Here is a 16,241-nt window from a genome sequence, read left to right on the forward strand (position 1 = left end):
ATTCATGGCGCTTCTGTATGCATAGCGTTAAAGTGATTCCCTGGCAGCCACTATTTTCTTTTTAAAAGAATAGATGTTTTTTTTTATGGAATCGTGATAATTCATCCTTGCTGTTGTGGGCTATGATATGAGGGTAATTCATCTGAAACATTGCAGTTTAAGTTCAGATAAATATTTTTTGAGCACCTTACGTGTGCAGCTACAAGATAAGAGCTGTTTATTTCTGAGTTTGTGTCCTCATTTAAGGGTACGTGCGATCACTTAGCATTGTTGTGAACCCTCGCTAACCAACGTAAACAAAATTCCACAGCCTTAGACCGGCATCATTAAGTGAAACGCTCTGAGCGCAGCGAGAAAAACGTGTGAAAAAAAGTAAAACGGGAGCAAAAGAGACAATGAAGTGTAGGGGAAAAGAAAAGACGCAAAAAAAATCTTCAGATGCGACTCATCAGAGATATGAGACGCATTCATTAAAAGGAAAATCGCTGTGCGGGCTGACAGTTCAATTATTAATCAAGTGCCTCAGGCTTAATTTGACATGATATTAATTAAGCGGCATTGGTAACTGCCTTTCCTGTCCCGTTCCCACATTACAGCTCATCATTAACTGCCCATTAGCCGTTCTCTGCCCCCCCCACCGCCAACTCCCCACCAACCCCTGCCCAGACAAAGGAGGGGAGGCGGGCGGTGATGAAGACACAGGCGGGCAGTGGGAGTGCGCGCCTCCTACCACACCATGACAGTCAGCCAGGAAATCATCCATTAGGTCCCGCCAAGCCCCGTAATTTATATATTGCTTATACGTGGATCGCGCGGAGCAACGGTGACAAGGTAATTTATGGCGGGAGCTCAGGTTCCCATGCGAGAGCGCCGGGGCTTTTTTTTGCTGCCTTCCGCTCCGACGGGCACAGCCGGTCCGATAATGACGGCGGCAAGCACTGCTCGGCTGTGCGCTCGTTCGCTCGCTGAAGCACTCAGTCAGTCATTTAGGGAGCCACTCACTCGCGCAATCACTCAGTCATATGCTGAGCCACACACTCACACACTGGACGAATCGCTCAGTCGTTTAGTTGAGCCGTGCACTCGCTAACTCATCCACGCATCTACTGAGCCATTCGGTCATTCAGTGGACCACTCATTTATTAAACTACTCACTCATTCGTCCAGAAACTAACTCGCTGAAGCCCGACGCTATGTAATTTGACGTGTGGTTTTGAAAGTGGAAAAACATTCGTAGATGATGTAAAGTGTGATACTTTGTACCATACCTATTAAAGTCACGTATGTCAGTGTGTATGGAATGGTGGCACAACGGTGAGTGCGCTGTGCTCCGAACCGGGACACCCGAGGTCACGGCCAACACCAGTGATGATTATCTGAACCCCTCCTGGGCCTCCCTTAGGTCGAATCAGCCTCAAATGAGTACCCTGGTGCAGTGTAAACATCGCCACTGGGGAAACAAAGGCGGCCGGGCGTGGTGCCGGCCACCCATCACCTCGTCTACCGTGCCGGCCTTCATAGGTACTACTCGCATACAACACTTGCCCCAACAGTCTGTTAAGTCTATAGCGGGGGATATTTGTTTTGTGGGTTTGTGCGTGAGGCTGTGTGTATGCACTGGTCTGCATGTTTGTGTGTGTGTAGCTGTGTATGTGAGTTTTTATGTATCTATGCAAGTATGTGTATGAGTGTGTATGTGTGAAAATGTATATATGCAGTAGTGATGGCTAAACCAACCCCCTCATGTGCCATACTGTCTTAATAGGGTAGAGCTGTAGCGTAGAGGTCAGCGCACTTTGTTTGCCTGCGTATATCTGTATATATGTCTGTGTATCTGTGCAAGTGTGTCGTGTTAGCCTTCATAGGTGGTCGCAAACAGCACTTGCCCCATAGTCTGTATGTCTATAAGGGGATCTTTATCTTCATCCCTCCACCTGTCCATCTGTTTATTTTATCATTCTCACGTTGTCTGTGGATCCTTGTTATATTGGCCACCTACTCTATCCCATCCACCTGTGAACATAGATAAGGGCACTTTCATCATCAATCCTTTGCACTTCGCGTTTGCTGACCTGGCCTCCATAAGGCAGACTTCAAAGGCGGCAAAATATAGCCTTACAATAAAGCTGGGACGCATAGCCCGATACGACAGGGGCTGTGTGGGGAGAGGTGGCTGCTACTTTATGTGAACCGGCACTTAAATCGTTCACAGCCTTTAAGTCCTCCATCGACACAATAACAGATTAGGGCTTCGATCGACAAGGCAGGCATTAAAGATTACAGCTCCCTACACCCACTCCGTTCACACACTCCCTTCGTCTGTCCATGTCTTTATCATCGTCTTAGTCTTTGTCATCGCGATCATGATCATTATCATAATTGTCTTCGTCACGTTCTTAATCGTCATTGAATCAACATCATCGAACGATCATCATTAGTTGTCATGAATCATCCTCAATCCATCTCTACTTTATGATCATTACTAACATCACGCTCTCTATCCTGCTCATTATGGAATAAATTCGTCATCATCATCAAAGTTTATCAATGTCGTCCACTCATCATCATCCAACCTGAATTAACATTCTTATCACCATATAACGTCATCTTTATTGTCATTCCTTACATCGTCACCAATTACTCCATCATTATTGCTCGATCATCATCATCCTTCACAGTGCCACCTCACCACCCCACTGCCCACACTAAACCCTCCACCAATCCTCTGCCCCCCCCCTCACTCTATATCCCCCCACAAAGCAAGTCTTTTGTCCTGACCCGCACTGCGCCCCCACACGTCTCCCCGCTGCTCTAGAGGGTGTACATCTGGACGGATTAGTGCTTCTGTCGTTCACACAATGCGTCGGGAGCGGTACGGCTTGGCACGCAGGAGTGTATGATGTAATAGGCATTGGGCGCTTTATAGAGGGGGGGTGCTGGTGGTGGCAGGAGGGGAGTATTTTGGGGATGGTTGGATGGTGGGGTGGGGGGGTTCCTAAATTAAAATGTCCTCATTGCGAGGTGAAATGCACATTTCTTCCAAGCAACCCTCCCGGGACTCTACCGACGCGTTGCCGCACGGAAAGGCGGTGGGAATGGGTGGCAAAAAAAATTCAACACGCGCGCACATACACACATACACGCGCACGTACGCATGAACGCAACAGCACTGCGAGAATTAGACGTGCTGTCTTTTCCTGTCCCAGGCACTGAGTAAATAAAGCAAATTAATGCATGAATCAAATTACGCGCGATTAACATTCACTCGGCTAAATCAGAATCGGATTATGTATAATGACGCTAATACGGTACATGTTTAAAATCGTGTATATGTGAACAGAAATAATACGGAATTATCTCGCAGAAATTGTTTTTTTTATTGCACAATGAGGAACATGAAAGGGTTAAGGGTTATTGCAGCGTGCGGCTTGGAGTTTTGAGTGAAGTGTTGCCCCCCTCCCCCCAACTCACCCCCTCCACCACCACTCAACCCTTCATCCCATCTCCCCTCCCCCGCACCAACTACCCCAACCCCTCCCCTCCCCTGCCCCCCCAGAGGAGAGGGATGTTGTCTAACACAAGAGCTTAAGCACACTCAGCACCCTGACCCCCAGGCTTACTTGCAGACGTCGCCTATTAATAGCTGGGCCAATAATGATGGCTTTGTAATAATAATCATCACCAAATCCTGCCCCTGGCTCCCACACGGCTCCCGCCCCCATTCACCTTGTTGAGCGGATTATAATTTCACAAGATAAGGGGGTCAGGGGAAAACAGGGGTGAACATAAATATTAATAATAAGTAATGGTAATAATAACGTTCAGACATGTGTCAGTCTGCTTTTAGGTGTTCATTGACGTTATCTGACCATATTTCACCGCGCTCGTCATTGTGGGTAGGTGAAGTGGGTGGGCCCAGAACCGGTGAAGGTATCACTCGCCTCTGATGTTCGCCGTGGCCAGGAATCAAACTCAGGTTCGCTAGTTTCATGGCGCAGTGAGCTAACCATTGTGCAACCGCTTCACAATGCCACCTGCAAAGCTTCATTGAGTCTGACGACTCTTTTTCAGGAGGGTCCTGCATCATGATGTTAGCCTCAATTCCCTTGAAAATAACGACTGCTTTGCTTCATATGGGAGGAAACCAGAGCACCCAGAGAAAACTCACCATGCACACGAAAGAATAACACTCCAGGTCAATGCAGGAGATGATGAATGATGACGATAACGATGACAATAACAATATAATAACAACAACAATGATGATGAATCTGCATGCAAGTGACAATGTGCGTATGAGGTGATGAGTCTGACCCGTGAGCGAGTGGATGAGCTGCACGATGACCTCCTTGTAGATGCGAACGATGCTGTGCAGCAGCTGCTGCACGTCTGACTGGTTGTCAATGGTGCAGCAGATTTTCTTCACGGTGTTCGCCAGCCAGGCCATCTTGTAGCCGTCCTTCTCACATACCTGCGCCACACACACCAGCAGGGACTGGCTCGCCCTCACATATATTGGAAGTTGCATCATCATTCATTGATCAATTCACTGCTAAATGAAGGTCTTTCCAAGCCGTCGCCGTTTACAACAAACTTGCCAATTAAAATCCCTCGAGGGCATGTACATGAACTGATTTCACCACCTCATCCCTGCACTGCAAAATCTCTCATGCATGCTCCTTCATTTACCTGCGACTCTGCAGTTAGTCTCGACCAGCGGCCATCATCCCTTCTAACTACATGTCTTGCCCAAGCTCACTTTTTTTAACAGTCAATATTTCAATATAACTTGCGTATGTTCTCTAATCATACATACAGGGGCCACTGTCTGTCTCTGTGTAATTCCAAGGATGCATCCCTCCATGCCCGTTTGCACACTCTTCAGCTTTTTCTCCATTTATTTTGAATGAACGAGCTAAAGCCCGGTTACAAACAAATAAAGATGCTCTCTACCTTACCTACCTACCCGTGTGCCCACCTGCCCGCCCACGCCCGGTGGCCTCCGCGCGACTCACGACTGACATGAAGACGACGAGGTTGGCGAGCTGTGGGAAGTGTCGGTTCACGGCTCTGCTGCTCAGCATCATGGTGCAGACCCTCTCCCCGCACAGAATGAGGAATCGGGCAAAATTCTCCGCGTTCCATTTGTTTGGTAACACTGCATGGGCGTGGGAAAGAGGGTGGGTGGGGGAATACCGGTGGCTAGAGACTGCTGGCGACGTCAGCTGAAGTCGTTTTCGATGACGTCAATGACCGTCGCCTTGCGTGACCTCTACGTTCAAACGAACTCCCGACCTCGACCAGCCACTCAGGCAACGTCAGGACTGCTCTTCGTCATAAAAGCGGTTGGCGTCGGCTTAAGTCCAAGGCCTACTATCACCTAGTTTTTTTACTCGGTCATTTGCCCCTGACCCAGCCGAAGATACATGGGCAGTATGGCTGTACAGCCGAATTTGTAGTACCTCAAGTACAATAATCAATGGCAGGTTGTGGGTAATCAAAATAACAAGGAAACAGTCAAAGGTTTGTTCATGACCAAAAAATATATATGATTTTGATCCAGCAGCAAGTAGAATCAATGAAGGCCTTAAATGTTATTTAAAATTAAATAGGTCATGTCTATTTTTATATCCATCCTAAATGGATTGTGGTACACATTGCACGGTGGATTCAGCTATCTTTTATACGATTGGAAAATTTTGAAACTGCGGTCATCAATCTCACACCGAGGACCACAGAGAAACACTACCGGCTGCTTCGATTATTTGCCATTAGCATTTCAAATATTCACCAAGCTACTGAAAAAGCCATCCACTGACTCACTCACCGACCTTGACATGAACATATACGCGTTGTTGATCAATTCAACACCATACAAAATCTGATTGTGGTACAGCACATAGGCTGTTGCCCCAGCTGCACAGATTTCTGAGTGTTATCCAATATGTATGTGCTTTTCTCTGGGTACTCAAGTTTCCTCCCAAGTAAAAAAACACACAGGACAATAATGGAATTGACCAAACATCCCAAAACAAGGACCCTCCTGAAGAAGAGACTTGACGCTCAGTGTGGCTTTGGTGTACAAATAAAGCACGAGCACAAAAAACACCGTCGCCACCGCCACAGACCCATCGCACGGAACACTTAGCGGAGCCGCGCTCCTAATCCCTACCCCTAACCCTTAACCCTTAACCCCAAAGTAAACCACTAGCCCTGACTCCTACTAATCCCCACGCCAGTGAGCCAGCCAGCGCGTGACCCACGACCCCACCGCAAACCCTTGTCGTCGACCTGCACCACCCAGCGGGGGGCAAATGGGGAAGTTGCTCCCTTCCAACATTTTTAGATAGCCTTTGTATATACTTGACCATATACGAAACATGCATTTGTCTATAATGAGAAATACATAATTAATGTCTGGTGATGTATATTTACATTTAGATACGTTAAATATTACACGATGAAAACCTTAATTTAGACACGATATATTTTGTTTCCTGAAGTAGTTTTCCCATTTGTGCTGTACGTCTCTGGGATGTTTTTGGATTGTACCGCGTGTCATTTCGCACGATTTCCGACATTTCACCACACGTGTGGGGAGCTTTTCCAGTTTCTCAAGCTCCTGAAGAAGCTTCGAGCACGTGAAACAAAACATCGGACGTCCGGCCGTACAACACGCGGTGCAAAACGAAGACACATCGGAGAGCGATTAGCCCCCCACCCCTACGAGACGTTCGGCAGGGTGTGTCAAGTGCCGCCGGTACCGGAAATCTCTCCGATGATGCTCATGACGTCAGAATCGTTCCAGTTGGTAGCTTTGGAGGCCCCCAGGTTTCGAACGACGGAGCTGAGGTCGCGCAGAGAAGTGTCGCGCGCGGGATTCTTCACCAGCGTACGCTCCCACAGCACACGACCTGCATCGCATTAAAGTGTGCGCGTGTGTTTGTGTGGGCGTGTGTGTGTGCGCATGTGAACACGCGTGTATTGTATGCGTACGAGTGCGTGTGTGCGCAGCAACAACGAGTGCAGTGGGTGCTGCGGTATCACAAAAGATGAAACATTTTCTTTATTTTTTTCCCACAATTATATTCCAATTATGTGATCAGGGTGCACCGGTGCAGTGGTTAGTGCACTGCACTGTCGCGACTGACACGATGTGGGCAGGCTTTCTACCAGTCGTGGATTGACAAAGAGGCTGCAATTCGCAAGTGTGCTATTGGTATTATATCATGAGAAAATAAATGTCTATTTTGAGCTCTGCAGCCAGCAGTGCATCACCCTGTGTTCGGGACCAATGCAAACGATATGGTAATCATGACCCCGGATCGTGACAATTGATTGAACCGCTGGGCGTGGACTGAATTGTGATCCGAGTACATACCTTCGTGTTCGCAGTAGGGCCCGTATATCACGAAGAGCAGACGCGCCTGGCTGACTAGTGGCCAAGGCTTCAGGATCTGGCCCAACCAGAAGAGACGCTCGGAGTGAAACAGGCACGGGTCCAGCAGCACCCGCCGGCATACGCACTTCACCTCCATCTCAAGCTGCTTTGCTTTCCCTGCGTACAAAACAAACCAAAGTCGGGGGAGATGCGTTTTCAGAATCTTTTGTTCTGAATTATAATCTTTATTCACAGGAAAAATCCGATGAGCTATGAAGCTGTTTTTCACAGATGTCCAGGAGGGGCTGGTCAGCAACTTACAATAAATAAAACACATTTATCGGAGCCGGGTTTCCCAAAACTGCAGTCCCCATAGCCCACAATGGTACAGATTTCTACGCTTGCCAATGTAATCCATTAAAGATTATGCTTACCGTCTTCACCAACTTGGCCTCGACTACCTTTCCCCTCTCATCTCGCTCTACTCCCCTCCAGAATTCTCCTACCACCCTCCTCTCATTATACGCCTCCCTTTCAAATACGCCAATCTCTCCCCTCCCATCTCACCCACTCTTTCTGGTGCAAACGCTGCACTTTGTGAGAAAAGGCATTAATGGATAATTTTCGTACTCAGTACAGTGATGGCCCAAATAATTCCATCTCTATGGGATGACAATGATATTAATAATGTTGTAATTTATTCATGTAATTTTTTCAGGAGCTTCTTGCATTGGGATGTTTGGCCAATTCCTTCTAGAGGTGTATTTGCCAGCAAGAAGAAACTGGAGTACCCAGAATAAACCCACGAAATGACGAGACACAACTCAAAGATCGTAGAGGTTTTAAGAACCTATTTACTGCACTGGCATTTCCTGTACAGCCAGCTCACAACCCAATAGATTTGTCAATTTTGCTCATCTCTACGTAATCCACCAAACCCTCGCCTCAGAAGCGTGAGCTTACAGGCGTGCACCCCATCATAGTCAGCTAATAATTTACCTTTATAAGGCGCAATTCCTCCAAGGATCTCAGTGCGCTGGATAAGGTCTTCCCAAGCCGTCCCCATCCCTCATAATATCGCACAATACAATAGTCTATCTAGAATATGCATAGGAGCTGATGTAATTGCTACATCTCCTTTGTAGATGTCCTCTCGAACACATTCTATTAATTGGCTGCCGCTCCATCATTATGCTTAACCATTTGGCCGTTGTTCCTTCTAGCTTCAAGTTCGAGAAGGTTTGATTTACCCGACAGTCTGTGCGTTCTACATCGTGCACCACAGCAGCCGACAAAAAATTAGGTTTTTGTATACCGTCATCGGGACAGCACTCGTCAATTTCCTAGGCCAGGTTTGGCCAAATGATGTAGATGTAGGCCAGATGTAAACTGCCATCTCCACCTGGCAGTCCCAACGTGGAAAACCCATCACAGATCACTTCACACGCTCGCTCTTCCGCGTCTCAAAATTGGCCCCGGTTTTCCCGGGGGACTATAAATTTTGGCAGACAAGTCACTCTGCCACAAGAATGCTGCTGCTGAGAGATAGGCCGGCCCTCAACGCTGATTGTTTTTCTCTTTAGTCAGCAGCCAAGCTTTAGTTAACCGAGCCCATTGGGAGCACCGGGTGTTGATTATAATAATTGGGAATAAAGGAAATGTCGCCAGTAAACAAAGAAGATGCACAGGGAGTGGCAGCTTAATGCAAGAGACTTCGTGTCTTTCGGTCACAGCAATGTCACGTTGGTCAAAGTGCCAACAACTTTTGTCCCATTTCCCACGTCTCCATGAAGAGGTCATTGGACTGACACAGCATTGATTATCACACGAGACCTGCTGTTTAAAATTCACTTCATACGCTTACACGTACTTGTGCGGGTATGTATTTAATGTAATATGCAAATTTCCATATGGCAAGCTAAATTGTTTATGATGTCTAGAGCATATAAATATAAAATTATACGTGGAATTTTTCCCCCTGCTTAAAATGTATTATTTTTACATGTGTATTAATGGCAAAGCTGTAAACATCTTGACATCTGATGTGGTTCTAAAATGCTTAATATACTTCAACACTTCCTGCAGATTAACAGACAAGCCTTTTACATCTTCACACCTCTACTCCTACCAGATGTTGTCAAAACTGCAATGTCATTAAATTAGGCAATCACTCTGCGTGTCGAGACAGATAGTAATTGCTTTGGCACTAATTAAAATTCCTCTTTGCATTATGTGTTACATTTGTGAGCCGACAGGCTGTGAAATAAGCTCAATATCTTCAGGCATATTAACCTTTCTTTGTGCGCCTCTGCGCACGGGTCGGGCATACATATATAGTATTTGTAATCACGATTTTGTCTCCTTTTAGATAAACACCGCATGCTAATGAATTATAGACGTCCAAAATGCTTTCTCGGATTCAGCACTTATCGATGCATTGCAAGTTTCTTTTATTGATTTATGATATAGTGGAGTGATTTAGGAACTCTACGTGAGCTTTTGCATGTTTTAACATTCGACCAGTGGCATAGTTATACATTGTACAGGCAGAGCAAATGCACTCGGAACCATGAATCAGTATGAGAATCAGAATCTTTATTTAGACTGGAGGAATCCGATAAGCTATGAATGTCTTTTCACAGATGTCCAGTACAAAAAAGATAAATAATAAAAGGCAAGCAAGTCACTAAAATAAATAGATGCATAACATAGAGCATATACGGTCAAGTTCTTCATTTACAATTATATATACTTACATTTAAAATGAAAATTTGTTCATCAGTAAAACGTCTTGAGGTGTCATAAATATTATAATGTAATCAGTAAAGGGGCAGCCTTGCAGTTGCTTGTTCATGCGACTTCTGGCAGAAGGATCACTACAAGGAGGTCTCGAGCCCCTCTGGAAGGTATTTGGCCAACTCTTTAACGTTCGCCAGACGTCTTGGAAGAGGCGAGAGGACCCACACTTTACCCCACCACACGCGATATGTCGATCAACTAACTGTGGTGCACCCATTTATACTCTCCGCTGGGTGGGTAAAACCAATCGAACCGGTGACCTCTGGATTACAAATCCAGTGTGCTAACTGTTACACCCCGGCAGTGTGGCCTATTATCCGGTATCTTATTTTATATGTATAGAATACCTTAGCTGAACATCTTTTCACCAATACAACTTTCTGAGATATCTCACGATATAAAAACAAAATGCTTTCTATATCGAAAATGATCTCCGCTTACCTGGTTGAAAGCTTAATATTGCTTTCATCTTGTAGTCTAGATGCATCCTGTCGCTGACGTATTTGAATACTCTGTGACACTCCAACTCCTCCCAGCCAGCTATCAAGGTCTGCAAAATTACACGCACGCGTTCACAGGCACTGAATCCCACCTGCCTCGTTATTATCGGCTTCAGGTCGACTATTTGTAGTCAGGTAGGGAATTAAAAATAACTGTTCATTCTTGTGAGGCACTCGGAGAGAAATATTCATTGTTACAAATATCTACAGTTCAGTCACGCGCTGTTAAACCTCTGACCAAATCATCTGGGATGTGCCAAATCCCATCCTCTCTCGGAAGCTAAGCAGGTTTTGTGCCTGCATAGTGTGTTAGTAGATGGGTGACCACCATACATAACAGGTGTAATAGGCCGTGGGACTGCATGGTGGGTAATGCAGGACAGTAAAGCAAAATCTGTTGTGCTGTAAGTCTATGCTCTCCCCACCACCAATCCGCTGTGACCGGCAGGGTGAAATTTGGTAAATTAACCCCCACGACCCGAACGGCGTGGGGAAGCCCTCATCCAGAGATGCATGTGATGTGCCATAAATAGATGCATGTGACATGCCAGAACAATTCTGGACTATTTCTGGTCGGAATTAAGCACTGGCAATACACAAACAGATACAAGGCAAAGATCCCCCGTGTATTTTTCTTCATTTTGGAGGGTAACAAACGCACCACACATTCACAAGAATGGCACTCAAAAGTGTACTACGCGTGCAGATTAACAATTCCTCTTGCTGTACTGCCATATCCTGGCCACTTGTAATAGCGGGCTGAGAAAGGGTTGTACATGTCTAAAATATTTTTGTCCGTGTAAAAATGGCAATGTCAAAGGACGCGATTGAAAATAAGCGTAATGTAAAAAATAAATTTGTGTTTGACATGTGTTGCATTACCTGCAGGAGTTTCCCGAAACGAACAAATCCCGAGCATGTCAAGGAATTTGCACATTCACCAAATTTAAAGCAACGAATCTGAAGACACAAGCAAACACCGTTACATCACATTGATATAAACGAATAGTGCATACCAAAAAGTGGTCCACGTTCAGCTGACTTTGGTCACTGGTGATAGTTCAATCGACAAATGGTCAATGATTAAATAAAATACTAATGGTTTCGTGGTACTTCGTTGGCAGTGGTGAACATAACAAAAACTCAACGCGTCCGTCAATAACACTGTCCGAATGAGGGAAGAGATATATATAATCAGCAACGTTTAGAGAAATGGTCCTTCTTTATAGCAATAATGAAAAAGAATGATAACTGTGTAAATATTGTAACAGTTACTCTGTATCTTCTAACACCATAAAACAAGTTGATAGGATTTCCTGCAAAATTGAGTACCAATGCACTGCTTGTCTCCCGTTGACAGCTCTAAGGCAGTGGTAGAAATTCCACATTTCTATGGTAGGGGTGAGGCTATCCATAGGTCAACCACTGTTGACAAAGTGACACTTATTTTATCAGCTCTGGAGAGATGATTGGCTAAGTCAAGCTCCAACCAGGATTTTTACTCACAATCTTCTGATTTTGAGCCGATCGCTCTACTGCTCAGCCACCTGGCCAGATCTGTAACACTATGGGGTACACTTACATTAATACATGACAGAGTCCTATGTTTAGTGTTAACATTTCCTTAACATAGGTCGCGATTAAAATTCATGTCGCCACAATTCTCCCTTACAGTCTTCCACGATTATTTATACCTGCTTGGGTGAATTTTGTACCATGCAAGTGAAATTGTGCAGGATCTTCAGCCTCTCCTTTGTCGGCTTTAAGAGCGTTGCACGCTTCAGCAGCATTCCTGCACCACAGATGGTAGAATCACACGAGACACTTGGCGATTCGCCCCCTCCAAAGTGATTTCATAAAACGTCATGATACAGGGCCACACAAGGATGAAAGAATATATATTTTATCTTGTTTTTAGCTTCTCGTTTGTATCGTTTCTCGTTTTGACCTAATTACCCTGAATGGTACCAGTCTCCTCAGATCTCGTTAGCAAAGTAGTTGGATGGGAGTCCACCTGGGAATGCCAATGTGATGCAGGCTTGGGTTGCAAAGTGGCCAGAAGATGGTTGGTACATGAATATACTGCTGAATCTATATTGTGCGAAGCATTCTGTGTTATCGTCTCATATGCTTGATGGTTTTTCTCCTGTTACTCCCGTTTCCTCCCACAAGAAGCCAAAACACTCATGAATGGAATTGCCCAAACATACCAATGCAGGACCCTCCTGAAAAAGAGTCTTGAGACTCATTTTTACTTTTATGCATGTATGTACATAATTATATTTTTGTTATACACATTTGCATCAGTTGGTTTATAAATAAAAATGTGTATTTTATCTAAGCATTGTGGGAGATAAGACGTTCAGGGCTTACCAAAGATTTGTTCTGAAATTAGAAGATCTACTCTCTGTGGTAATTTTCAGAATAGCACATGTCATATACAACGACACCTTCCATAAACCCACTTTCGGTTGCAGCCCAATGATCAGTGACTGAGTGCTGCCACTCACAGGATGGAGTGTGAATGGGTTCCTAGGTAGTTAATAATTCAAGTGAGTAACACTTAGTTTATATGTTTTAATCACCTACATTAAATTAAGATAAACTGATAGCAAGTGAAATAAACTGGTAACGGAAAATGGCTGAAAGTGACAACAGGAGAAATAAATAATCATGAAACATCACACGCATATTTTCCCAGCCATTCGTAATCAAGGTGTGGTCTTCTGGGTTAAGCCGTGTGTTGAGAATTCATTCAACTGAGGGCATCCCCAAGAGTTGTGCGTGGCATAAGTTTGAGGGCAGAATAAACGCTCAGCAACGTGGCATAACCCAGAAAAAAACACTTGCAATAATGTAATAACAAAATAGACATACATCATCCTTGGCAAAGCTCACCCAACGTCCTGTCGTGATCAAATACTATTACTGAGCTACTTGGCTCGGTCCCCAAGTGGAACATGTCGAAGAGTAGCCTGTTGCACGTGGACGGTATGATCATGTATTCCAGGATCTCTTCGCACATCTCGCGAGACACCAAACACAGCAAGCTCAGTTGTGTCGCTGCATAGAGGCAAATATAGGGAAATTAATTACGGGGGCTTACATTTGCAACATTTTACATGCACAGTAAAGCTCTTGTTATTCGATTTCATGTGGGGACTGCAAAGGAGGTACCCGGTAATCCACGTTTATAAACACAAATGACTCCTTTTATCTGTGGACTATGAGGTGAACCACTGTTGGTCTGCACTCCTTCAGCAAAAGGATGGCAAAACTACACGAACTCTCTCATTCGTGTTTAGCTCCTGAACCTTTTGCCATTTGCTAGAGTGCATATCCTTATATCCACATGGGAATATTTGGTTAAACACAAATAAAATAATGAATTCTTCTGAGTCACCTCTGTTATCCATATACATGCTTGGATAATATGAATGTAGTTTAACAAGTAGGCATTCGCGACCAATATCATCAATATAATAACTGTATTATGGAGATGAATGTAGCCATCAATTCAAAGCAACTTTACCAATGAGATGAAGCTGTCACGACACGACACATTTACAGCCCTTAGTGAATCCATTGCTGGATGAGGGCCTCCCCATGCCGTGTTGGCCATGAGGGTTATTTGACCTTACTTTACGACACTGGTCAGTGTGGGTCAATGACGACAGAGGTCACAGACACGGGAACATAGAATCACAGTACAACAAAGTATTGTACTGCACTGCTTCGCACGTAGCCTCGCAGCAGTCTACGACGCCTGGTTTTAAAGATAGGCCACCCATCCAAGAACTATCCAGGCTTAAAAACCTGCTTAGCTTGCGGGTGCATTCCACGTGGTTTGATCATAGGCAAGGCTTGGACATTTTTTTATGCTTCTGGAAGATCAGTTCAAGGTGACCCTTACCTGCAGATAATAGGAAGAAATTTGCCTCCAAATAATGCACTCCAAAGATGATCGTGCGGTGACAAATGAAGAGGATATCACAGTTTACCTTCTAGGTAGCTGAAGACTTTGTGCAGCATTTCTGTGGGTAGAATGCACAGGGTACCAATGGGGCCGAATTGTGGGCCAAAATTAGCTTCAGCCAGGGCATTTCTCTTTTCCTGCAACCGGCTACTGCTCCGGCTCTTTCTGCAGTCTCCGTTCAGCGCACAGCTCACCTTGTTCACCGCCTGTTGAAAGGCGTAGCACACGAAAACAGAAACACATCAGCGTCTTGTAAGTTTTTATACCATTGGAACCTCATTTGCCAGTAGAAAAATATGATAATTGTTTTTTTACCCTTTTATCTGGCAACAAAACTGACACCTTTTTTTTACAAGGAGTCATGTTTGCATAGACCACAATATCGGCAGTCGTAATGCAAACAAAAAACATAACTCTGATAATGTATGCACTGTCCTTGAAGTTGATTGGTCCACACCCGAGACAGCTTTCCTTAGAGCCTAGTCTCACATGGTGTTGGACCAGATGACGCCAAAAGGCGCACAACTCAAAGACAATGCACCATCAGAGTATGAGAGCTCGGGGTAAGCATTTACACCATTGGAACCTTATTTGCCAGTAGAAAAATATGATAATTGTTTTTTTAGCCTTTTATCTGGCAATAAAACTGACACCTTTTTTACAAGGAGTCATGTTTGCATATCATGTCTTGTAAGTTATTGACATCATCGGCACCAAATTCTCGTCAATCCGCTGCCGCGTGCCACTATCATCACTCGCGAGCCCGCGTTTAGACAACCTATGTTGCTCCTGTACATGAAATGAAATCATAACTCCATCTCCGTGATGGTCACCCCCATAGTCAGCTCAGATGCCTCATGGCAAGGCCTGTATGTGTACGAAAGGAGTGAAATTGGTTTGTCACATTTTCTCATTTGACTGCCATTCTGTTGCCAGTCTCATCCATCGGTTGACTTCCCTTCTTGGCAACGTGACCTGCCCAATTCCACTGATTCTCCTTGAATAGTAAATATCTCTGATCAATGTGTTCTCATTTCTGACTCTCATTGTAGTTCAAAGTATCTCTGCATATCTCTTTACACGCTTTTAAGCGCCTTTAAAATGCTCTGTATTAGTTTCAACTTTCTGTTCAGTCATGCTCACTCGATACAAACGACCAAGACAAACAATTGTTGAATTGCAAATAATCTTTGCTCACAATAGGAACGGCTTAGTTTGCAAAATTTACCTCAATTATGCAACATATTGAAATAGCGGGAAACAAAGGTCAAAAGGTCATCACGGTCAATGAAATTGAGGCACAAAATCTTCCCTCATGCCAGATCCAGCAACTGTTACGTACGGTGCGAAAGAAGTTCAACATACGGTATAATTGTTCCTGCCAAGTGGTATTTAATAGAGTACAATAATTAATACAATAATGCCCTCAGATGAGGGAAGGTGAGGGAAAGGGAGCACTGACAAAATCTATAACTTATACTTCAGAATTATTGTCATAAAATGCAGCCGCTTTTTGTGTTATTTAGGATAACGGGATGGAAAAACAATCTTTGAGATAATTTACTAAAATTGCGATAAAGTTCTA

The 16,241-nt window shown here is 44.6% G+C and overlaps 1 protein-coding gene across 1 annotated transcript in view; it reads right to left on the bottom strand.

The window, feature by feature from the left end:
* Nucleotides 1-14,712, bottom strand: part of FBXO47 (F-box protein 47) — a 29,854-nt gene extending 15,142 nt beyond the window's left edge. The window contains exons 1-9 of the mRNA XM_078858822.1: nt 14,682-14,712; nt 13,579-13,743; nt 12,375-12,472; nt 11,563-11,640; nt 10,622-10,730; nt 7,382-7,558; nt 6,765-6,914; nt 5,016-5,158; nt 4,315-4,471 (exon numbers count right to left, since the gene is read on the bottom strand). Of these exons, the coding sequence (XP_078714948.1) occupies nt 4,315-4,471; nt 5,016-5,158; nt 6,765-6,914; nt 7,382-7,558; nt 10,622-10,730; nt 11,563-11,640; nt 12,375-12,472; nt 13,579-13,743; nt 14,682-14,712 (1,108 nt within the window). The remainder of the gene's footprint in view (nt 1-4,314; nt 4,472-5,015; nt 5,159-6,764; nt 6,915-7,381; nt 7,559-10,621; nt 10,731-11,562; nt 11,641-12,374; nt 12,473-13,578; nt 13,744-14,681) is intronic.
* Nucleotides 14,713-16,241: the final 1,529 nt, after the last annotated feature.

Source organism: Lampetra fluviatilis, chromosome 8, assembly GCF_964198595.1.
Source record: "Lampetra fluviatilis chromosome 8, kcLamFluv1.1, whole genome shotgun sequence".
Taxonomy (NCBI): Eukaryota; Metazoa; Chordata; class Hyperoartia; order Petromyzontiformes; family Petromyzontidae; genus Lampetra; species Lampetra fluviatilis.